The 25,115-nt window shown below is 35.6% G+C and overlaps 1 protein-coding gene across 9 annotated transcripts in view; it reads left to right on the top strand.

Moving 5' to 3' along the window:
* Window positions 1–25,115, top strand: part of LOC308196930 (adhesion G protein-coupled receptor A3-like) — a 279,343-nt gene that overhangs the window by 115,042 nt on the left and 139,186 nt on the right. For all 9 annotated transcript variants that reach the window (XM_080596687.1, XM_080596686.1, XM_080596685.1 and 6 more), the window contains 2 exons: window positions 13,191–13,404; window positions 24,902–25,066. In XM_080596687.1, coding sequence (XP_080452813.1) covers window positions 13,191–13,404; window positions 24,902–25,066 — 379 coding nt within the window. The remainder of the gene's footprint in view (window positions 1–13,190; window positions 13,405–24,901; window positions 25,067–25,115) is intronic.

The raw sequence follows: 25,115 nt of genomic DNA, 5'->3' as shown, positions 1-25,115 counted from the left end.
ATGGTAAAAGAAACCCTTTTACCTACAGCAGAGCATACAGTTTGCCATGAGCTTTTTACATCTATTTCACATTTTGATGGGATATGAAATCATCTTTCAAATTCCTTCCTGGCAAATCTTTCTCATGCATCTGATAACTTAAGGTAGCCAAAGAAGTCACCCATTCAGAAGTTAGAAAAGTGCTTTTGGGATTTTTATAAAAGTTAATCTAAGTAATGGCATAGTTTGGAATTCATAAGACTTTGCTTCCATATTTCATTAACAGCTTATAAGAGCTATTTAAATCTTCTTTAACAAAAATCACCAGCTCTCAGAAATGTGCAGCTATAAAGCAATTTTTGACAGTGTTGGAAATAAGGCTGAAAAGTAGTTTGATGATAAAAGATAGTTTTGCAGTCTTGTACTTAAATATGAGGGACTGCAGTGAATTCATAACAGTATAGACAGAGTATCTTTCTAAAAAATGATCGTGAAATTGGCTTCATGCAGTGCCTTGTTACTGTTTCTCCATGACTCCAAATAAAACTTACTCAATCTACAGGAGGAAAATTACATTTTCCTGAATACAGTGCTGTAAATTCCACCTGAGGTCTGATATGTCTGCGATTTTCCCTTGTGGTCTTCATCACCAGAGGTTGATTCTGTAGGCTAAATTCTTCACTGAGTGAAGACTTGTATGAGTTTTTGTCTTAATAGAATTACAAAAGATAGCTCTTAACGAGGGTTTTTAATTATTTACATCGATGAATGAAATACTAGAGTTTAGTTTCTCGGTCTCAGAGCTATATTGATGCTATTGAGCTTCAAGCAGTAAAAGTTCATTTGTTCTGCAAATTACAATTGGCAAGTAATTCTGATGCAGCCTTTTTCTGTTAGAAAACATTGACTCATCAGAACACAGATGTTTGGAAAAGTGTTGACTTCCTGTCTCCCCCAATTAGATTTTATTTAAAGTTTAGAAAATAGATGACAAAATATTGGTAATCTTTAAATAAATGATTTGGCTGAAAATATTGTAAATATTTACTAAATTATACAAAAAATGTTGTGAAGGTCAAAGTATAAAACTCTGTTTTTCTGACATTTTTATAGTGCTTTAAGACATTGGCATTATTTACTTTCCACCAAAATGTATATATATATTTTAATTCTCGACAGAGAAATAAATGTTTCTCATGCAGGTCTCCCATAAAAAACAAAAGTTCCTCCCCAGCTTTCCTGTAGGTCCTCTGTAAGTACTTTAAAGACTATATGGTCTCCCTAGAGCCTTCTCTTTTCCACGCTGAACAACCCCAATTCCCTCAACCTGTCTTCACAGGAGAGGTGCTTCAGCGCTCTGATCATCTTCATGGCCCTCCTCTAGACTTACTCCAACAGGTCCACATCTTTATTCTGGGGCCACGTCAGGCCCCAGAGCTGAATGCGGCACTCTGGGTATGGTCTCATGGAGTGGAGATGAGGGGGAGAATCACCCCCCTCAATCAGTGCACGTTCTTCATGTATCCTCCTCAGTCAAGACACTTCCAGAGTAAAGAAACAAATATAATTTCAAATGTTAAATAAATTCAGGGGAAAATATGGTGGAAACAGAACTTGGAAAGCACAGAGTAATGGCTAACACATTGCAGCTGAATCATTTTCCTTTCTTTTATTAACATGAATTGGACAGTGTATTGGTTTTATGTGGCGACGGTGGGGGGTTCAGGGGTGGCCTCTTTGAGCAGAGACCAGCCCCACGTCAGATCAGAGCGAGCTCCAGCCAGTTCCAAAAGGGACCTGCTGCTGGCCCAAACTGAGCCAGTGTGTTGGGCCTCTGAGGTTGGGCCTCTGTGAGAGCAGATTTAAGAAAAGGGGAAAAAAAAGTGCTGCGCAACAGCAGCTGGGAGAGAAGAGTGAGAAACAGTTCTGCAGACACCAAAGTCAGTGAAGAAGTGGGGCAGGAGGTGCTCCAGGTGCCAGAGCAGAAGTTCCCCTGTGACTTGTGGAGAGGCCTCTGGTGGAGCAGGCTGTCCCCCTGCAGCCCATGGGTCCCACACGGAGCAGATCTCCACGCTGCAGCCCGTGGAGGAGCCCCCGGTGGAGCAGATGGATGTGGCCTGGAGGAGGCTGCGGCCCATGGAGAGCCCCCGCAGGAGCAGGCCCCGGGCTGGAGCTGCAGCCCGTGGAGAGGAGCCCACGCAGCAGCAGGGGATCTGGGGGGAGTTGCCACCCGTGGGGGACCCGTGCTGGAGCAGTTTGATTCTGATAGATGGACCACGTGGTAGAGATGCGTATTAGAGCAGTTCTTGAAGAGTTGCTGCCTGTGGGAAGCCCACGCAGGATCAGTTTGGGAAGGACGGCATCCCATGGGAGGGACCCCACACTGGAGCAGGGACAAAGAGCGACTGTGAAAGAGTGGTGGAGACAAAGCTTTAGGCACTGACCCATTCCCCTGCACCACTCAGGTGGAAAAGGTAGAAGAAAGTGTATGGCAAGGGGGTGGGGGAAGGTGTTTTAACTTTTCTTTTTGTTTTGCACCATTCTAATCTGCTAGTGGTAGACAATAAATTAATCTCCCTATGGTGGGTCTGTATGCTGTTTTGCCCATGATGATGATTGGTGAGTGATCTCCCTGTCCTTATCTCAACCCTTGAGCCCTTTCCACCGTATGTGCATATTAAAAAAAAGCGTGAGAGAGAAGGAGCACATTTATATTCTTTATGTACTTTTCCTTCTTGTGTTCTTACAGATTTCTTGACCATTTTAAGACTTGATTTCTTACAAAGAAATTTCTAACATCTAATTTGTTTCTCTCACAATTAAATCTCAGCAGATCATTAAGGTATATTTATCTCACGCAATATGCAGCTCCCTAGTATATTTTCATAAGTATTTTTTTGTTTGTTTGCTTTGTAATCTTGTCTAAAATATCACAAAAAAATATTTAAGATATTTTAAATCAATTGCAGCAATGCAACTGGGTGAAAAGAACCCCTTTAGATACTTACTTTATACAGTACTTTCATTTTTGAAGTTATTTTTTGTTTGTTTTCTTGATGTATTTTCATAAAATACAGTGCAGCTTTAACTGCTTTCTCAGCAGTGGTGAGAAACAGTGAAATACCAATGTCTTGTATCCTCTGAATGTGGAAATGTCCTTAGAATTTTACCTGATGTGCTTGCACATCATTTCCACTTCTCTAGCAAAGTGTGCTTCCACTGTATAATAGGAAGAACTTTGAAAGAGACGTGTACTTTTAAAATGCCAAAAATAGAAACTGGAAAAATTTATCTCTGAATGAGTACTTTTTCAGCATTTGAATTTGAGCCTGAAACCAAGAGAATGCATTTAGCTTCATTCTACATCAGATTTAAGAACAGAATCTAATATTTTACACCAGGGATATTGAGTGAAGAATGAGATTCAAAGTTGCTTTTTTCAGATGGTGGCAAAAAATGAATGATCTGTATTGCCACTGGAGTCTTAAACTAATTGTATGCATCTGCATGTAGATTATTTTTAAGTTTTCTTTCCTATGTGAAACATATTGCAATAGTAAATACTGGCTCAGAGTTAACGCGGTACCTTTTTTCTTCGTTTATTTCTCTCAATGTTATCTGTTATTTACTTAAACCTAGGAAAGGGCTTGAGATTGTTTCAACCACTTCTTTCTTCGTTTACAAGTCATTCTTAGTATATTAACATAATGTAAATATTGAACTGTGGGTTGTGGGTTTTTTTTCAGTATGTAGTAACTGACTAAATTCGAAATCTCAAGTACAAAGAATGATGGATTAATTATCCAGATTTAGATTCCAATCCTGGAGTTTCTTGGCAGCCTACAGATAGCCTGCTGCATTCGTGTGGAGCATCATTGTTTTCAAGAATATGCAGGATCAAGACTTCAGCTCCAATTCTGCAGGGAGTGCCTAATCATATGAACAGGTCTAATGATATTTAAATAGAAGTATGTGTATTAGTAACCTTTCACAGGATTATGTTTTGCAAGATATAGATAGTGATACAATTAGCTGTAGTTAAATCTTCTTACAATTCTTTCTATTTTACAGTGTTAGCAATCCAGGATTTCCTTTAATAACAAAATATGGATAGTAACAGATTCTCTGTATATCAAATAATGTGACTGTAAGTTTTGGATCTTTCAAAGACTGATGTGGTAATTTTCTGTCTGAGCTAAGCAGACCATTTTAGATATCAAAGTTTTCAATGTATACCATTTGGTAGCATGAAACCAATAATACTCTAACCTTTTGGATCCAAACTGTAGATTTCTCATCTAAATGTGATCATTCTCAAACTGGGAAAAAAAAAAAAAGAGAAAAAAAGGAGTATGGTACTCTACATTTAATATCAAACATTATTATCTATTTTCTTTAGTGATAATTTATAACACTGCTGCAAGGTTGGGTGCACAAAATTAATAATATAATGATATTTAAAAATACTAAATGTGAAATAATAGGAGTATTGAAATAGTCATTTACATACATTTAAAGGATGAGATTTTACTACTACATGTTTTCTTGCATCTGTACTCACACATGAAGATGTAGTTCCATACCTGAAATCTTACTGATTTAAATGCTGGAAATGTACCAAATTTGTTTTTCTTCCCATAGCTTACTCTTAAAGTATTTCATTGTTTTTTAATGTACAGTTGTGTCTGGTTTTCTACCTTTCCTTTGCCTGCTTTTACCCAAAAGCTTGCAAAAAGCTTTTTACTGAAAGGAAAATTTAGCTAACAGGTATTAAGTAAAATATTTGTGAAACAAAGCTTCACTGATCTTCAAAACTTATACCCACAGAGACTTGACTGGCCATCTCCAAAACCTAGTTTCTCCTGAGCAAAGTGATGGTAAGACAGCTAGCCTTGGAGTAGCCTAGAAGATATATTTTTAATCTTAATGTGGCAACATCTGCATTTAAAAAAAATAGGGTTAAACTTTACGCTAGTGATTCATAAATAAAAAGATGTAAGCTTCTTTGCCAAACCTATGTTAATGTTGTCAGCACTTATTACATTTTGTTGTAATTAATCTTATCTGTTCTCATGAGAAAGTTCTGTATAAAGCCTCTGTCCTTGTATCCTATGTTATTATGATTTTTCACATTTTTATAGCGCTTTTCAATATACATCACTTTCTCTAATATATGTATAAAAATGCCTATAGAAAGCTGCAGTTACTGGGACTGGCAACTGAGATAAGAGGAATTTGGAAAAGAAAGCCTTTGTACAGTGACTGGGGCAAGTTCTTACTTCAACAGAACTGTCACTTGTTCTGCATCTTTTATGTTTCTTATATTTCCTTGTTGTCTGACATTCTTGCAACACAGAGGGTTACTCATGCAGTCTGATGGACTCTGGGCAATTAGGGGCAAGCACTGCCACTCTTGGGACTTTCCTGCTGCTTCCTTGGTCTAAGTGTGTAGTAATGATGAGAAAATAAAGAGAAAGTGGCTAGCGGTGCTTAAGGTTTGAAAAGATGAGTGCTACCACTGCACTTCCCAGATAGATAATCAATATATTATGTAGAGCTATGTGCTTTATTGTTGCCGCCACTCAGCCATTTTTTACTAACTGCAAGCTGTAACAAGCGTTCATAGCCATGAGCCTGCCAGCTTGCTTGCCATGAGGACAATTTGAATAATCGAAGTTAGCTTTCTAGCAATGGCTTCTGACTCTTGCCAGTGAAGGAATTTGTCTTGATTAATCTTCTAATACCATAGCTGTCAATATGTCATGGTCTTCAAGTTTTGGGATGTGGCAAACATTCAAATGTTTCAGCTTCTCCCCAGCTTCTTAAGTAGGCTTCTGGGACAAATTGAACAGAAGAAATTTAAAAGTGGCAGCAGATGTATTTGATAAGGAAGACACTAGTGATGACAAAACTCTTTGCCCATTCTTTTAAAGTCTAATAGATAGGCCAATAGAAGATGTGGACTTCATTTTGCATGCATGCAGATATTTTTGATTAATTAGACTGTACAGTTGAATTTTCTATTGTGGAAAGTTTTCAGGTAGCTGTTGCCATTTTACAAATTAATGTTATATTTGGCATTTTTTATTAAATGTTATTAAATGGAACCTGCTACCAGACAAAAGACGTGGACCTGTTGGAGTAAGTCCAGAGGAGGGCCATGAAGATGATCAGAGTGCTGAAGCACCTCTCCTGTGAAGACAAGCTGAGGGAGCTGGCGTTGTTCAGCTTGGAGAAGAGAAGGCTCTGGGGAGACTGTATAGTGGTCTTCCAGTACTTACAGGGGGCCTACAGGAGAGCTGGAGAGGGACTTTTTACAAGGGCATGTAGTAATAGGACAAGGGGTAATGGCTTTAAATTGAAATTTAAAGATTTAGAATGGTAGATTTAGAATAAATATAAGGAAGAAATTCTTCACTATCTGGGTGGCAAGGCACTTTTACAGGTTTCCCAGAGAAGCTCTGGATGCCCCATCCCTGGTGTTCAAGACCAGGTTGGATGGGGCTTTGGGCAGCCTGGTCTAGTGGAAGTTTGTCCCTGCCTATGGCAGAGGGGCCTGGTACTGGATGATTTTAAAGGCCCCTTCCAACCCAAACTATTCTATGATAACTGCACTGACTTTTAATCTTCTGTTCTGTGGGTATGAAACATATTTATGAGGTGAACCAACACAGATAATTGAAAGACTTGTACCAGTGGACTGTGACAGTCTGGACCATTGTACATAACTGAGGATGAATCCAGGGACTGCTACTTCTGTTCAGCTCCATGCAGCAGCATCTACATTCATATCAGTGCCTCAATCCACTGCTTCTGCTACGTGTGCTCAAGAGACAGGCACCCTTTCTCTCTCTTTTTCTCTCTCTGTTTTTTTCTTGTTGACAGATTTACAGATATTCACAGGAGTCAGAAGTAAAATGTAATTCAAAATCCATAACTGAAAGTAAAGCAGTATACCTGCCTGAAATCTTTCTCTTAGGTTACTATCTACCTTTTTTTTTTTTAATTATATTGTAACATTTCAGTGTAGCACTTAGCGTTACAAAGTAAACTTAAAGCTATGATTTAATTGAGAGATACTGTAAAAAAAAAAAAGCATCTATTTATGCTCCTGCCTGAAAAACGTGATGGTGGAAGGGACTGATAAAATGGTGTGGAACACAAATAGAAGCTCTACTTTTTTTTTTTTCTTTTTTTTTCTGCAGTGAATAGTATCTGAATATGGTCCAAAACCTTCTTGTCCCAAGCCCAAAAGACTATCTCGTATAGATGTGTTTAATACATCTTGGCATCTGTATTTTCTTAATATTATGTTAAAACTGGAGCCAGGCAAAGCTTTTATTAAAACTGAAGCTTGGCTCCAGTTTTCTGTTTGTTCTTGACTTTCTTAGCATATAGGATGGTCTATGACCTTCCATGCCAAACCTTTTGTTATTCTCAGAAAATTCTGCAATAAGGAAATTGGCATTGATGTATTGGCACCTCCCCTTCTTGGGAGAACTGGCCCTCACAGCAATTCAGATCACTCTGTTTTCTTCAGGTCTGTTCAATAAATATCAACAGATGTAATTTGCTTTGTCAGCAATTCAATTTTTTAACTAATGTTTTTCAATTTATTATTCCTCATTGTCATCTGTCCTTTTATTGGACCTGTTCCTTTACTTTGTCCTCACTTCCTGCTTCTCCCCACTGTGCTTTCCATGCACATTTCTTTCCCACTGAGACTGTATACAAATATTAGAGCTCTAACTCACACTTTTGTCAGCAGGATGTGCCGCACTCTGTAGGCACGCTCAATTCAATAGAAAGCCCATTGGCAATACAATAAATCAAGTGATTAACAAGAAGCAAAATGCCAACTTCTGTTGTTTTTTGTTGTTGTAGCCATTGTTTGTTTGTTTGTTTTTCTGTCTAAAGCTTGTGGTGCACTGTAGCAAACTGAATTTTACTGAGATGCACAGGAGTCAATTGTATATCATTAGATGTACGCACTGTAATACTGCACAGATGCGGGGGCAACCTGGAGAGACCTGTGGATTTTCCTGTTTCTGAATGTATAAAAGCTGCCAATACGGACAAAACCAGTTAATGAGGGTTAGAAGCTACTTATCTATACAGTGTTTAGCTGCCCAGGCTACTGTATATGCAGGAGAAAATGCAACAAACTGGGTAGGATGTGGCTTCATTTTCTGTGCTCATGTCTCCAGCATCTTGTATTGATCATGCTGGACAATGACTAGCTAACTTTCTGCAGTGTTGATGGAAATTTGTTGCATAGGACAGCTTTTCTGCATACATATTCATCCAGGAGACAGTAATGTCCATTCCTTATAAGTGCATACACTTTAAATGTAATCATATAGCATTTAAAATGTAACTAAAATATGGGTTAGAGATGCATTGTACATCTTTAATGTATTTGTACAACACAAGTACAAACATTTGTCTTCCATATATCTTCAGATAGCAGTATTTCTTTCACATTCTTCTCCTTTCCGTTTTTTGAAACAATGAACAGAAAAGGCCAACATTAGACTGAAAATCAAACTATTTTTTAAAATATCAAGAAATGAAATGAATGGAAAAAAAGCAGAAAATCTAAAATGTGCATCATAAGTTGTTTTGTAAAGTTACTTAAGGCACAAACAGCAGAACATGTCCTCAGAGCTCCAGTGTACCTTGCTGTTACTCTGTTTTAGCTAATGGTTATTAAAACAATTTCTATTTTATTTTTCAACTTCATATACATATTGGGACGCTGCATGCGTTAAAATGTGCACAGATACACTCTCTGTGAGAAATAATATTCTGATTCAGTGGTATTTGTGCAACCTGATTCCTCCTCCATATGCCCTCAGTATTCTAGTCTAGAGCTAATCTGAAATGCAGGATTCGATAGCATAAAGAACAGGGCCTTCAGTCAATAAAACCCTTTTCTGCTGAGAAATGAGAGATAAAGAAAAAGATGTAATTACTGTAATGACGGGTTAGACCTTTAGATTCATGCTGCAATCAGTGATTCCTGTGGTGCTCTGCTGCAATCATGGTTCAGAGCTGACTAGAGAGAAGACAGGTAAAGACTGTAAAACACTTCAGCACCCCTTGATCTAAGTGCCCATAGGAGATTCACACCCCTTATTTGCAGATGGTATTTTTTACTCCAGACCTGAGGGGCAGCAATGTGGATTGTCTTGGAAGGAGAATCTTGGAAAGAAGAAAGAAAGGAAGACCCCTTAAGTTAGTCCCTTCCATCCTAATAAAACCACAGTAAGCTGTAAATTATTTTAATCTTATGAGACAGTTGTATTTGCCTTCATTTTATATATATATATATATATATATATATATATATATATGAGCCTCAGAGTTTATATGTATTTATTTGGTCTTCAGTAATCACCTAATCAAAGAGAAAATTTCTCTTGCATAGAGATATGCTTGCCAGAGCAGTTATATTTCACATGCTGTCAAATCAATGCCAAAATCATTCCAAATACTCTCAGAATCTCTGCCTTTCTTACTTCTTTATCTTCAAAGTCAAGCTTGAAAACTTATCTACAGCATTGGTAAATACTTTTATTTTTATTATGAATCTGAAGGATTGTTGAATTATGGACTTAAAATACATATTTCCAATGCTGATGCTGATGGAACTATACAATCTTTTCATAGCCATTTGGGATAAAGGGTATTGGCCCTAATCCTGAAACTCTTATTTATGCAATTAATCCTTGTCTCTGTGAACTGTCACTGAAGTCAACTGGAACTTTTGCATGAGTAATAGTTGCAGAATCAGCCCCAGTCATTTAAATCATGATTTGCCCTGCAAAACAACCGAAGATTAACTCTGATAATCTTTTTTTTTTTATAGACGTCACAGATTAAATGCAGATGTTTTGTAGATGTACTTAAATGCACCTTCCATGCTCTGCAAATGTCATAATCCATAGAAATTTTAGTAGTTTTATTTTGAAAATTAGCTCGCAGCATTATTTGTCAATTTAGCCAAACCGAATATGTACATTCTGAACGGATTCAGCTGGCCAGAAGTATATTCAATCCTAATGGTAAGCCAAAAGTATGTTTCCTTCACTTTGCATCTTTGTTGACACTTAGAAAGACTTGCAAAGAAAAAGAAAATGAATAGGTTGTTGATATGACTGATGTCAATAAAAGGATAATTTTCTCCTTTTTGATATACTATAGTTATATAAAAAAAAAGAAGTTTCATTTACTTCTGTTCATTAAGTGGGAAAGTCTGCTCAGAACACTTCATTCATACTCCATTTTTGAGTCTGGTCTGATTCCCAAGGCTGAGCAATAGAAGCAATAACAGGAGAGCCTTGAAGATCAACTATAAAGGCAGAGATAAAGTCAAAGAGTTAGTGTTATACTGCATCCATATGTCAGGCAAGTTATTTAGTTTGACTTAAAAAATATTGATACTATAGTTTGCACTTTTACTACTACCTCGTAGCTACATGGCACACTGTGTCACTCACTGCCTGAACAGAAACTTACATTTATCCTCAGTTAAAAATGAGAAATGTTTTCATGAGAAGTATTTTATTTCTGCAAGTTCTGTATATTGCTGTTGTAGCTGTGACAGTGTGTTTAATTTTCTGGACTCTGTTTTCATTATCTGTGGTTGGGGGATTTGAATGTAGCCAGAAAAACAGAACATTCAGTCAACTTACAGCTAAATTTCACAACATAACTTTTGCTTATACTCCATAACTGACTTCATGATGCAATATAAAGATTGCAGCCTTTTGGAGAAAGAGATTGACATCTCAGTCTTCAGGTAAAAACCTTTAATACAAATGACCAAACCTGTAGCTATTATGAATGAGGTAGTAATCTGGTTTACCTTCTCTTTCACTTAGAAGTCAAAGAATGTATAAAAATACTAGGTATGTTTCACAAAATTTTTATTAATGCATCCATGTCCACAAACAGGCACAATCAGAGGATAAACCACAGGATGTATATGCAAATAAGGAGTGATATCTGAAGCCTGACCTTTTTAGTAACAGCAGACTTGCAACATTTCAGTAGATAGCAGTTAGTCCCTTAATCCTCTGTGTGCTACTGCCAGGTAGCAATATCACAGATTCGCTCATGCACAAATCCTGCGTATTATGCTGGCCAGCATTCTTGCTCTATGAAAAAGTAGAAGTGATCCTCCTCACTGTTTATTCAAAGTAGGTGATGAATATACTATTTAACATTTAAATTCCCCAATAGTATTGAGAGCCAAAAGCTAGATTTACAAATGCAGTTTCTCACAGTTTAACTGATCCAAAGACAACATCTGAACAGTATAAAGAAGAGTGTTAGAGTGGGATACTGAGTAAGGGGAGCAACAAACACTACCAGTTATACACAAACATTAGCAGTTCTAAAACTGGTGATTATGGCTTGCAATCTGGTTAGGCATGTTCCTCTGTGCATATATTATGGGAAATAGAGGATTTTGGAGAGAAAGTTTAATACAAGATAAGATTATAGGCAGTGAAATGGAAAAAAAAAAAAAGTTAAAGTACTTGTCAGGAAAATAGATGGTTGAGACAGTCACTGTTGGTGCAAATGTGGAAGAATGACCTTTCAACTGACAGCTCTGTTGGCTGGACAGATAATAATTACGAGCAGTCTTTAAATGGAAGCAGAAGGAAAATAAGGGAGAAGAAGACATAGCTTTGTAAGTTCTTTTTTTCTCACCAAGTTAGAAGGATTTCTAAGGTGCAGGGCAGTAGGTATTGTGTCTAAGATGAGATTGCAGTAATAAAGTTTAAAAGTGACCCAGGCTCAGTCAATTATTTTGGCATTGTAGGCTGAAGTGAAAAGGTTGTATTTTAGGAATACAGGATCACCATGGTAGTGTCTTCCTCAATCACATATGTGAGTCCTTAGTATTTTTATTGCCATTAGAATTTTTATGTGATGATAACAGTGTCAAAGGTAGTAATTTTCTTCTCCTACTTAAGGAGACTATCAGAAGAAAGAAAATAAGGTATTCCTTTATTCCTTATTATCCCATAAAAGACGACCTTCTATTCTTCCTTTAGATGCAGACTCTCTGTTTCAATACCTTCCCTAGAATGCTTATTTTCAATCTTCTGCAATTGATTTAAAGAAATCACATTAATCTCACAATGTATAGAAAATATTTTACAGGAATTGCATTTAGGTTGTTTCAGGGTCTAGAAATAAAAATGGAAGGAAAGAAACACCATGTAGAGATTCAGTCTTAAGGGATGCAAAATTCAATTACTGCCAAATCTGTGAAATTAATAGACTTTCAGCAGTCCCAAAAAGGCATATGCCTTCCAAAAGTATAATGCTATTTATTTTTTAATTGTCCTTACAAATTTGGGTATGTGCTGATAGCAGCTGTTTTTTTCTAAGACTCTGCTTAGAACAAGAATATGCAATATTCTTCTTATTAGGGTATTTCTTGGGGAAAGACAGGAGAGGGAAAATTCATGAAGATAATGATATGTGCTGTGCTATAAAAAGTAGAAAGAGATTCTTAGATAAATATTTAATCTTGAGTAAACATCTAGAGAGTGAAGTTGACTTGTAGAAAATGCAAAAGGAAGCAGGGACAGTTAAATAAGAAATCATAATGACAGCTGAACTTGAGGGGAAAGTTTAACTTTCATTATTAGTCTTATCAGTATCCAAATCCCAGGCATGTGAAATAGTTTAGGATCTCTATAGTGATTAATTTTTTTCAGTGGGAGTTTCAGCCTCTGACACTGATATGATCTTGTAAATGTTAATCATATCTATATTAATGTGTGTTTTTTTTTCTTTAATTGGAAGACTGATTTTTGTCTGTATAGCTCTGTATTAAAGCATCCTGCTTTGAGCAGAAAGCAGCATCGGGCGCTCTCAAGAGATCCTTTTTAATCTCAGCCATGCTGTGAACTATTCTGTGAAATCTGTCTTCTGTAGATATTCTAGTAATCTTGTAGTTATCTGATCTCACACTAATGAAAGAAATCTGATCTCTAGAACTAACATCATCACCAGACTCAAGTGGGTAGTTTGTGGGTGTATATTTTATATTAGTGCTTTCCTATTAAGATCTATGAAGCTAGAATTGTATACTTTACAATATTCATATTGTACACCGTACAATATTCATTAGAGAGGAAATCATTGTGAGAGTTTCTTCTATTTATTTTTGTTTGCTTTCCTTGCAGCTGGGCCTCTGGAACTTCCTCTTTTTGAGCTGATCCCATCACAAAGACAAGTTGTTTTTCATGGAGACCGCTTGCCATTTCAGTGTACTGCAACTTACGTTGACAATACTACCCAAGTACATTGGTACCATGCTGGTCGTCTTATTGAAACAGATGAAGAGAGTGGCATATTTGTGGAAGACAGCATCATTCATGACTGCTGCTTAATTACACGGTAAAGTATACACATCCCTTGTAATATTCAGACTTCTAGACAAGGTGAACAGATGCTGATGTGAAAAACGCAAAAGAATAGGCTTCCATAAAAAGAAGCAACAATTAATATAAATTCTATTTGGTAATGAAAGTATTGTTCTCGTTTTGCATCAGTTTTCCCTTTAAAATCCGATTTAATACATTATTATAAATTTATTTATTTACATTTATTTTTGGTTTTCATCATAGAGTCTGGGTTTGTCACTAAAAGCTGCTAAACTGTTGCACATATCCTTTTGTCCTCTGCCAATTTTCATCACTGATCAAAAAAAGTCTTATTCTGTGTAGAAGATGGAGTGAAAATAGCTATGCTAATTAGCTCTGGTTCGTCATTAACTTCTTTTCACTCAATCACTTTCTATTAATATAATTGACCTGAAATGCTTCTTGAACTATCAAATGAAAATTATGAAGGGAGTCAATTTAATTCATCTCCACTGGGGTCTTTCAGTATTATTGATTTTAATTTCATCTGCTCACTGGTTATTTGACCCCTTTTGGAGTCCTGTAGATCTAGATGTGTGGATCTGGCCTAACAGCTGCTGGCTTTTTTATAATACCAATGTGTAGGGGTGTGGTGGATAATGAAAAAGACTAATTAGTATGGTAATGCCAAATGCATAAGCTATTACATAACTGCCAGGTCACTTAAATTAAAGCATATTCTTCTCATTTCCACAATATCAAAATTAAAAATCATGCTGTTAATCACCTGTTGTTTTTCTACTGAATTGTTGTAGTATTTTCAGTATTTTCAAACAACTATTTGTAGTTGTTTCTATTGAATATGTTGTAGTAGGTAAGCAATTCATAGCATAGTAATATACTGAAATAAATTCTCAAATTAAAATTATTTTTTTAATTGCTGTCCTCTTTAAAAAGCTAGTATAGAAGCTTGCCTGAATTTTCCTTTATACTGCTTTATTTTTGTCAGACCTTGAAATAAAAAACCTTGTCCACCATAAGATTTTAATAAGAATTAAAGATCTGCTACCTACCTCATTTAGTGTGCTATTAAACCAGTGAAGTCGATGCTCACGTTGTAGTATGCACCAGGACCGGGCATTCAGAAACAGTGTTCTCTAAATACCTTGCAGCATTTGCTATTATATACTGGAAAAAATTACTTGACCTGTCCAAACTGCGATACGCACTGACAAAATAAGACAAAAAATTCTTTGAATTAAACTCAGAATCTCTAGACAATTACTTATAAGCTTAAACCATTTTCACTGCCCTTTTATTTGAGCCGTATGTTGTACTTCACAATACAGTAGGGCATCAGTACTTCATTTATTGTACAGCATGGTTCTCATCCAGTAAAAACTGCCAGTACTCAAGCAAACATGGCTCTGCCTTGATCAAGGGGCTGATCAGAATTAACTCAATGAAGGCATGGGGGCCCTGTGCTTTTGAAAGTAGCAAAAAACATACTATTTTGAACTCAACGATTTTATTCATACACATTATAGATATGCATTGTATCTTCATATTGAAAATGAGAAAACATCGGTCAAGTTATGACTGTAAAAACTCTCGAGCATTTCTTAATTTTAATCTCATCTTCATGACCATGCTACAACTCTGTTAATATCACAGTTATTTTTGCACTTTAAAATAACATGTAATGGCCTGCTTATTACGTTAGAATAGTTTATATTAATATGCTTGTTACATGCTAGTATACACTGTTTAGTGAAACACTGTAAAACATCAGAAAGACTATGCCCTATTGAGGTTATCATATGCTAAGTATAAGATTTGGATTAAAAATAAAGGTTATTTTAAATCAGTTCTTACAGTGTCATATTTTGCCTTCCTATACCTACTCTTTACAGCAATTGTTTGCTCTCTGGTTTTATGTGATTGCACTAAAAGATAGGTTTTGGTTTGTGCTGGTAAGCAATTTAAAGATTTCTGAAGCCAGTTTCAAACAAAGAGGTGTAGTGCAGTTCCAAAAGCTGCTTATTCAAACATTTTTAGGTGGTTATTTTATTGGGTAGTTCCAGATATTTCCAGATATTACACAAATATCATACTAAACCCTTCTGTTTTATTAACTGTCACAGGAGAAGGATAAAATAACCAAGTGTGTATTTTCTTTTCTCCTATGATAAAGGAGAATAAACTAAAATAAATGTTTTTGTTACAATAATTAAGCTAAAGTTTTGAACTGTATTCTGGCCTGTGACATTTTTCTTGGCAAAGAATATTCACTTGCAGGAGATCTTGAGTAGGTGTTTTCAATTCTGCTGCTAGCTCACATTTACCATTCCTTGCCAATGATAATAATATTTGATTCTGCTCATGTTGAACTTCTGTCATTATGCCTGTGTATAAATGTCATAGTCATACATGAAAATGTGAATGTGATATGGAACTAATTTCCTATCATCTGAGAATGGGTCAAGCTGAAATTGTGACCTGTGTTTATATGAAGATGGCTTAATTTCTTAAGTCTGGAATATTAGATTAAGAGCTTGATGCCAATAAGTGGCAATGAAACAGTCCATATCCCTGAAACCACATAGATAGAGGGATTATGTATGGTTCCAAGCAGCACAGCATCTTTCCCTACTTCCCACTGTTCCCCTTCTGCATCTGGAGCAGCTGGCAGGACAGTTATTAGTATATTAAGCTAAAGAATATATTTTAATTTTATGAACCAAGCAACTCCATAGTAGTGTGAGACTTTAATTTTCAGGAGTTGCTTATTTATCCCATAGACTATAATGACTATTTTAGTGTCTTTTTAGTTCTATTCTGTAAATACTTGTGCTGAGTGTTTAATAGTGGTTATGTCTGACAGCTGTAATGGCTGCTCTGGGAACATTACAGTTCACATTGGCTGTTTCTAAAAACATTAAACTGTACAGAAAGTTAAGAACCCATAGAAAAGAATGTTACAACTGGAGAAACTAACATGCTCTTAACTAAACCTAGGACAGCAGGTATTAGTGTCAAATAAGTTCTTCACAAGTCATTTTTCATAGTGTGTGTAGATTTGCCGTTGGAAATTCAGGCTGTTAGGTCTCAGCTGTGACACTCAACCCCCCCTTCCCCCCAAAAAAATATATTTTTACCAATAACTCTGTGCAAACTATTTCAGTCTTCTAAATATGGTTGCCAACTGCAGTCTTTTTTAAAATGATAATAATTAATAATAATTATGATGAAAAAGAACTAAGCTTAGAATATATTTACTTATTTATTAAAGCATATAGTACTTCCTTACATTTTGACAGCAGTCAGCTGCCAATATGGGATGTTAAAAAGTATATAATGAAATAAATAGAAATGTTTGGGATGAGACAGTACGGAACTACAGCCGATTCTTTAGGTGTAATATTGATAAGGACATCAATACGAACACTCATTTAAATATTTATTCATAAAATGTGTATACATATTTCAGAAAGCTACTTCGAGAAGTATATGGTTATTTGAAAATATCCAAAACCTCCCCCTGCAAAAGAAATGTCTGATAGCAGAGAAGAGCCTCAGATTATGATCCACTTGTAATAATGAAGAAACAGGGAGAGAAATTAAAAGCGATACAACATTGTGGTTCAAAAAGTATGATAATATTTTTTTGTAATCTAAAGGTTCTTCTAAATCAGAGTAAGGATTTGGAATTTGAATGAAACAATTTCACTAAAAGAATAAGGGTAATTCAAGATGTGGTTAGTGAAAGAAATTGAATATGAACACAAGTTGGTGCCAAAGTAGACAGGTAGTATCGTGACAAGTTGGTGATGCACACAGGCAAACTATATAGGAAAGAAGAAAACACTTGCAGAAATTCAGGGAGGAAGGCAGAAATTCTTTGTCTATTTTTTGTGGAAAGAATCCAAATGACCCCTGAACTCTCTTAACAGTTTGTGGCAAGAATACATCTGGAAGAGCTGCGAAGCAAGCAGAAGTGGCTCAGACAAATATTAGGTTAACGAGCAGTCTGAAAATGGTATGCCAGTGATGAACACATTGGTTGCACAACTGAAAGTTCAGATGTATTCCAAATCGTGGCAAAATATTGCAGGTTCGCTCCATGTGAGATTAAAAAAATAAGTGAGAGAACAGATACAAAGAATCTGATTTAAGTGTTCTGTGTTCTGCTGTCATGAGCATTTGGAGATTGATGAGCAGCTGCAGGTCATACTGAGAGGCCAGGGGAGAGCAGCAGAAATTGCTTAGTACTGATATTTTGTTAGTGCACCTAATTGACTCTATTTGACCCTTAGCTGTCAAGCAGTTAGGAAAGAAATGAAGCAAAATAACCATTTAAATTGTAAATCAATGTCTCTGTGTTGTTTTGTGATTACTTCAAACGCTGCAGTCAACGGTCTGTGGCTTACTTCAGGCACTGCTGAAAGTAAAGGACCAGTGACAGATGTACCTTTACCAGCAAAGTTCTTGTGCTTCAGACAGGAAGATAATATTAAAAATTATTATGAAAAGCACATGCGAAGGATTTGATTATCAGGGATTAAGAGAATCTTCATGCCAATTAATTAAGCTTAGGCTTTTTCTTTACCATGCTTTTAATTATCTGAATAAAACCCAATGAAAGCTTTACTACAAGTCAGTTTGGGGAATAATATAAAATATAACCTTTGGAAAACTTGGCCAATACCATGAAAGCAAAACCAGCAACTCTCTGTGATTAAAGGAATGGACATCTGAGAATTCTGCTGTGCCATAAAACACGTAGGCTTGTTTTGGGGAACTGTTTAGCAAAACATGGTTGAAAAATAAAAATTTTTAACAGAAAAAAATATGAGTTTACCAGAAAAAAATATTTCTGCCAGATACAATAAAATAAATAGAAAAGCAGTAAGTCAAAACTGTAAAGTAAATAAATAAAAAAAACATAGTCTGTCTAGAAAGCTTTTCAAATATATATTTTTTTTTTGACCATGCTAAGATGCCTTGCACACTCTGTGCAATAAATGCAGTGTTGATTTTGACCTCTCATTTCCATCTCTGCCTATTTCCTAAAAGTATGGGCCCATCCATCCATATCACTGAAATGAACTTTTAAGTTCAGCTTAAAATGCAACCGTGTAGCTGAGGAGATGCTGCACTATAGCAGTGCTTTGGACTGAACGTTCCAGGACAGTATTTTTTGAAATTAATTTTCCTGTCAGCTGTGATGTAAGGTGTAATTATACACTTTCTCTCAGTCCAGGCAGTAGTTTGTAAGCCTCTGAACCAGCTGTGATTATCAGAGCAATCCACCATACAAATAAAAGAATCTCATTTTTAATTGTTTATGATATTTTGATTAGCTGACTCCTGGCCATCATAAAATAACGTTTATGCTTTTGGAATAAGAATAGAGATAGATCCTGAAGTTCTTCTACAGGAATCTGCTCTGTCTTGCCTCTTTTATTTGTTCTTCCCAAATTTCTTACAGCCAATAAAAAATCAGTATTATAGCCCCACTATTCAAGGGTTTAATCCATTAAGTATTCATTTAAAAAAAAAATCTTCATTTGTAACATCACCATTAACACGTGATTGACAGTGGAGGGTGGGAAATTCTGGCAAAGTAGTGGTATTTTTTGTTTATTTTCTTTTTTGGGGGGGGAGGAAATGGGGAGGGAGGAAAGGAGGGGGCACCTGCTCCCAGTGGCATGTAATCAAACAATCAAGACTCGTCATAAGTAGGTGAACACTTACAAATCATCTGCAAAATATTTTCCCTAAAAGGCTTTTTATGCAATTTTGACTATTGGACTGATTGTCATAGTGTTATTTTTGTCTAAGAACCTCTGCTGCTGTACAGATCACAAGAGATATGCTAATGAAATAAAGCTTTCTCTGGATATAACGTTGCAGTGAACAGACTACTTAAGGGCAAATGAAAGGCATACGGCAGGTGTAGCTGTATTTCCCGAGAAGGCTGCAGTTGTATGCATCCTGCAGTCAAGCAGTTTTCTGTTAGAATAAAATTAATAGCAATAAACATAAATTTTACCATCCCCAAACCTTTCACTGAGTGACAAGGCAGTTCGGTGATAGACAAGTGATTCATGAAGTACTTTAAATAAGCCCTGGCTCAGGAGTACGCTCTTTACGTAGCTTTATAGCACTGTGCCATAACAGACCTGCCAGTTGCCTGAAGGTTTCTCCAGCAAGAGAAAGCTTTGGGTGCTCTACAGCTGTTGATAACTTTTTTTTTTTCCTTCTCTACTTTAAGTTCTCTGCTAGCTGGACTGACATATATTGACTCTAGAGCTGTGGGAGTATGAAGATAAATGCACCTTTATGCACACCGTTCAATGCACAGACAGGTTGTCCCTACCTGGCAAGATAGAAAAGAATCATAAAACAGACTAAGCCTATTGTATCTGTTAGAGCTATTTTGCAGACTGTTTCTGAAAACGGTACGGTATAGTCACTGTAGTATTAGCATTATTTGTTTTCAGAATTTTAAGAAACAAATTGATGGCACATAAATGGGGGTCACAGGTTCATTGACATCCACTTACAGAAAATGCATCTTACCGCTGGGCAAATGTTTATATAAAAAATCGATAATATTTTGAACATTTACATTTCAGTCAATGTAATCTGAGCAACACAAAGGAAAATACAGTAATTTGGTTTACTAACTAACACAAAGGTCTTCTCCTCCATTTCGAAAGTAGATATTTCTTTGTTTTTCCTGTCAATATTTTTTCATGAAAACCATCTCTTTTCCATTGGCATCTCTGAAGTGAAATCCAACTAAAATACTGATGTGAACAAATGAACATTTACATTATGTTTAAAGTAAGTTATAGCACACTAAGCTTATTGGGTAGCTACTGATGGCATTAAATGGTAAGTTTTGCTTTGGTTTTGTATTAAATCAGAAGAAACGGAAAATTGTGTATTTCCTGTGTGTATGACAAATTGATTTGTTAAAATGAATACCGGTTTTAATTTTTAATCTACCTTTTCTACTGCTTTTGGCCAGATAGAAAGTTTATTTAAAGGCCATCTGCTTTCTGAAGCTGGTTTTTTCATGGGTAAATAAGTAATTTTGTCAGAGAGATCAAACTAGCAACTGAGGTTCAGTTAAAGTGCCTAGATTTACACATTCTCTCTTCATTTTCTGTGTTTTAACCTTATATCCCCTGTGAAAGGCTGTATTCCAAGCAACAGTGTACTCTGGAGACCAACACTCATTTTTAAAGTTTTGTGTTAGTATTAATAATTAAAGGTGGTATGTGTTGGATGCAGGTTATGCAGGCCTTCTGCCTGAACTATAGAAAAGCATTCTCTTACCTATCTGAAGAAGAGTGTTAAATGTGTTTTTGTAATTAATTTTTATTTTTTTCTCAAGAAGAGTGGTTGGTTGTCATCCAGTCTTAAAGGAGATCAATCCAGACTTTAAAACCTTTCCCATGGAAAGCCAATCAAAATGTGGTGTTGAAGTTTCATCTTTATTTGTTACTGTTTCCTAGCATGCAAATGAGTGCTGGGACCTACAGTAAATGTCACTAAGGTATTACTTTAGGACATGCTTGAGTAATTTTGCATAATGAGACCTACTTCTGATTGTCTAATTAGTTATGCATAGCTGTAGCAATGCAAAACTATGCCTCAAATAGAAATCTTTTGTCACAGGTTACTTTATTACATGTGTATCGCTTCTGTCTGTCTTAAGGTTCCTCTCTTTGTCCAATGCCACAGGCTTCTATTGAATATTACAACTTTTTCATGCAATTGTATCAGCTCTACATATTAATTAATTTGTCAATATGTCAGTCATTACATTTGACAAAGGAATCCTAATATGCATGAAATTTCACAGTGCAAAGAAGAAATATGTATCTTCTCTTGTTTTCAGTGTTCTTTGGTTTACTGAGAAGGCCACTATGATTTCCAAAGAAAACATAAGAAAGGCTTGCTAGTCATCCTTTTGTTCCCATCAGGCAGCAGTCTTCATGTTCAGTTTTCCTTGACTCCATCTCATGAATGTCTGACTTTGTTTATTGCTTGGTAGGTCATAAATTTCCACAAAAGTAGCAGCTGTCACTCCTCTGAGAAGTGCTCATGAGTCTGATTGCTAACATAGAGTGAGTAGAAACTCCTTCTGATGCATAATCCATCTGTAGAAAAGCTGCATAGTAAATGCAAAATCATTTCATTTGTGGCCTGACATTTATTAGTTTCTGTGAGCCAGGATAATCAAGTCAACTACAGGCAATGGTGCTCTTCTTTCCTAATTCTAATATGCTCTTATCAAGCTCCTAAAACAGAGTTCTGCAATGTTCTCAAGTATTAGGAGAGTTCCTGCCTTTTGTCAAGACTTGTTGACCAAGAAAGATCAAGAATGCTTTTCTACTGACAGTACGAAAAACACTGGAAATTCTGGGGATGCCAATGTAATAGTGTCAAAACTTAAAATATGTAAACAACCTAACAAGAATTTAATGAAGAGGTTTAAAATTCTATACAGGCCCACCCTTCCCTTTGGAGTTGCCAAAATTATAGGCAGAGAAAGTGTTAAAGAGATTAAGTTGACCTCTTTTTAAGAATTAAAACACTTTTTTTTTTGTTAATTTAGTCTCTCAAATTCTCCAGGGTAATAATCATTTGTCATATTCAGACGGTAAGTAAATGAACAGTTTCAATATTGGTCTTGCTATCCAAATTGTTCTAGAGGAATATAAGTGGCATCATTTATAGTGGCCAGGTGGCTATTGAGGAAGTGATTCCATGTTTTGGTCATTACACAGCTTCTTCTATTATTGAACCTTATTTTGGTTCAACAAACATTTTGGTTCTGAAGAGCCGCAGAAAATTAATTGTGACATTGAGGATTTCCTCATCATTTTAGAGAGCTTGAACCAGAGTTCAAGTACTGTGTTTCTAGGAGAAGCAAAAATGATGTATCAGTAAATATTTGTCTGTGAAACTGGGAAACATCACCTAATTAATTGACAGGAAGTCTGTCTAGTGACAGATGAATTTGCATCAGAACACATTTCAACAATTTAAATGAATAGAAAATGTACTCATTTTCTTCATATTTATTTATCTTCATATTGTTTACCTGTAAAACTGATATCTTCAAGTATTCCCTTACTTTCTATCTCCATCATTTACCTAAAATCACCATGGTTCCCAGTTTTATCAAATTTGTAGTATTAACAATGACTACAGTTATTTTATGTGGAAATCAAAAGATGAGCACATTTCTCATACATTCTATTGACTTGGAAAGTCTCTGGGACTTGCTGCCAGAGGTGAATTTTTATGCTGCTTATTGTTTCAGTGAAAAAAGTGCTTTTATAGATAATTGTTTTTGTAAGTTCTAGGAACATATTCTTTCTCAGCTGTCTCTAAAGATGATGCAAGATAGTTGGGACATATGAAACAGAAAACTTAATTTGAAAATTTTTATCAACTGGTTAATTTCACTGAACTTTTGCAACCTGAATGTGGAAAGATGTATGAAGAGGTAGCTGGGAGGTTGCTGTTATTGGTCTTCCTCATCTGATACTTCTTAATAATCAGTTGCTTCTGTTGATATGAAAAAAATCAGTTAATTTGTTTGAGTAGTGTTGGCTAGTGAAGTTTTCTCTATATTCTCTGCAATAAAAAACACATTAGAATTCATTGTAAAAATGAAAGTGGGGAATCCAAGCTACTTGGAGCTCAAATCCATGCTAAACAGGTGTTAGATTTTTAAAGTTAGTTTAATCATAAATTGGACAGAATTACCAGAGAATTACAGAAAAAAAATCTGGAGCAATTTAACTTAAAACAAAAGCTATTTACCACAGGTTGTTTGTTTTCTGGAGAGCAAGATAACGGTCCTCTAGTAAGTATTTGAGAAAATCATCCTTCATTATATGCATCTTTCAAAGGGAAAATTACATAAGCAGCTGTCTAATTACTTCCTACCTTGATTGTGGTGTACTTATTTATATATAAGAAGTAGTTTATATACAAGAATATTTGGTCCTTTCTTGTAGCAAAATTGATAAAAGTGCATATATAATATACAAAGATTTGAACTGAAAAAGAATGGCATTTTAGAGAAGTTTAAATGAGCAAAAAATTAAAAATAAAATATATATAATTTTTCTGTGTATATATTTCAAAATATCAGGCTCCTTATGAAAGTACCAAAGGCCACAATTACAATTTTTTAAGATTTTGTTTTATATGCAGATTTAAAATCAACTTAATAACTTTTGAATTCTGTGCTTCTGCTTTTTAAATGTATCTTCCCCTTTTGGACTGTACTCCATTTCTTCCCACAGAATTTCTAATTGTCTAAACCACAAAGCACATTCAGAAACCAGCCATTTGTGCAAAGCAAAATAAATACTTCAGATAACTAGTACCTTTTCCTTCTTCCAGCTACTTTCAGAAGCTGTACTTTCTTTAAAACTACAGTAAAATTTATTTCTAGGCCAATGACAGATTTAATATCTAATACATTACTTTCTTAAAATGTAGTAGTTAGCATTATTTTTGTCTGTGAGATCTATAGAATTACAGTAATTAGATAACATTCTTTCCCTGCTGAAGTTATTTGAAGAACTAAACTTTTATTGACTTCATTTGGGCCCAGGTTTCATCCATTAAAAGAATGAAATCTTCTAATTTCTTTCAAAATATGCAGAAAATCCTAACGAAAATAGTTATAGGCAGTTTTAAATGTTACTGAAATTATTTCCTCTAATTATGCATAGAATATTTAGCTTAGACAGCTAAACATTGGCATGGTGCAGTAATGTGCAATGCGCACATATTGTGCATATTATAAGTGAAGCCACGAAGTGTCTCTATATTTAACATGTCTATCACTTTGATTATAAAGGGTTTATTCAACCTTAATTTATTGATATTAATAACTACATTTCACATTTGGTGGGAGACATTATGAAAGAAGTTCATGAGTAGCACAGTACTAAAGAAATATCAGCATCTGCCTCATCTCATTTTGCATTCATCAGGAAAATTATATATGGCATCCAATGTCAGTGGCTATTCTAGAAAACTTGTCACGTGCTGCCACAGGACAGCAGATTCTGGTTTTGAAACGCCATAGGAGCTCCAATCACAGTTGAAGGGAAACATTCTCTGAGGACTGGTTGTGTTATCAACTTGAAATGTATTTTTGACTTTCAAGTGCTTCGTTATGCAACAAAAGCAGTATTTTATAATATTAGAGAAAGGGAGAATGGGGACTGATGCATAACTGTTCTTTTGTGATGACTTACAATCTCTGTTATAGCCTCTTATGACCTGAGATGTCAGTCCAAATTGGTGCTGCTAAAATTTTAATACAAAACAATCACATACTGTCTGTCTATATAATAATATAGAGCAAAACCCATTTTTATGTTTTCACAGAAAACCTCTGAAGAGAAGTTAATGTCAGGAAACCACCAACAATCTTTATATAACTAAGTATATTCAGTAATTAATCTTTTTTTTTTTTTAAGTGAACTTATCCTATCTAGCATTGATATTGATGCAAGTGGAGATTGGGAGTGTCTAGTCAACAATTCCTATGGAAATAGCACTAAACAAGTAGAAATTGTGGTACTGGAAACGGCTGCACCTTACTGCCCTGCAGAAAGAGTCATTAACAACAAGGGAGATTTCAGGTATGAATTCCTGGTTTGGGAATATATTTTCATATATTGATATAGATAC

The sequence above is a fragment of the Anser brachyrhynchus genome (genome assembly GCF_964034855.1).
Source record: "Anser brachyrhynchus genome assembly, chromosome: 6".
Lineage (NCBI taxonomy): Eukaryota > Metazoa > Chordata > Aves > Anseriformes > Anatidae > Anser > Anser brachyrhynchus.
The sequence above is the reverse complement of the archived record's forward strand: the minus strand, read 5'-3'. Positions and strand labels throughout refer to the sequence as shown.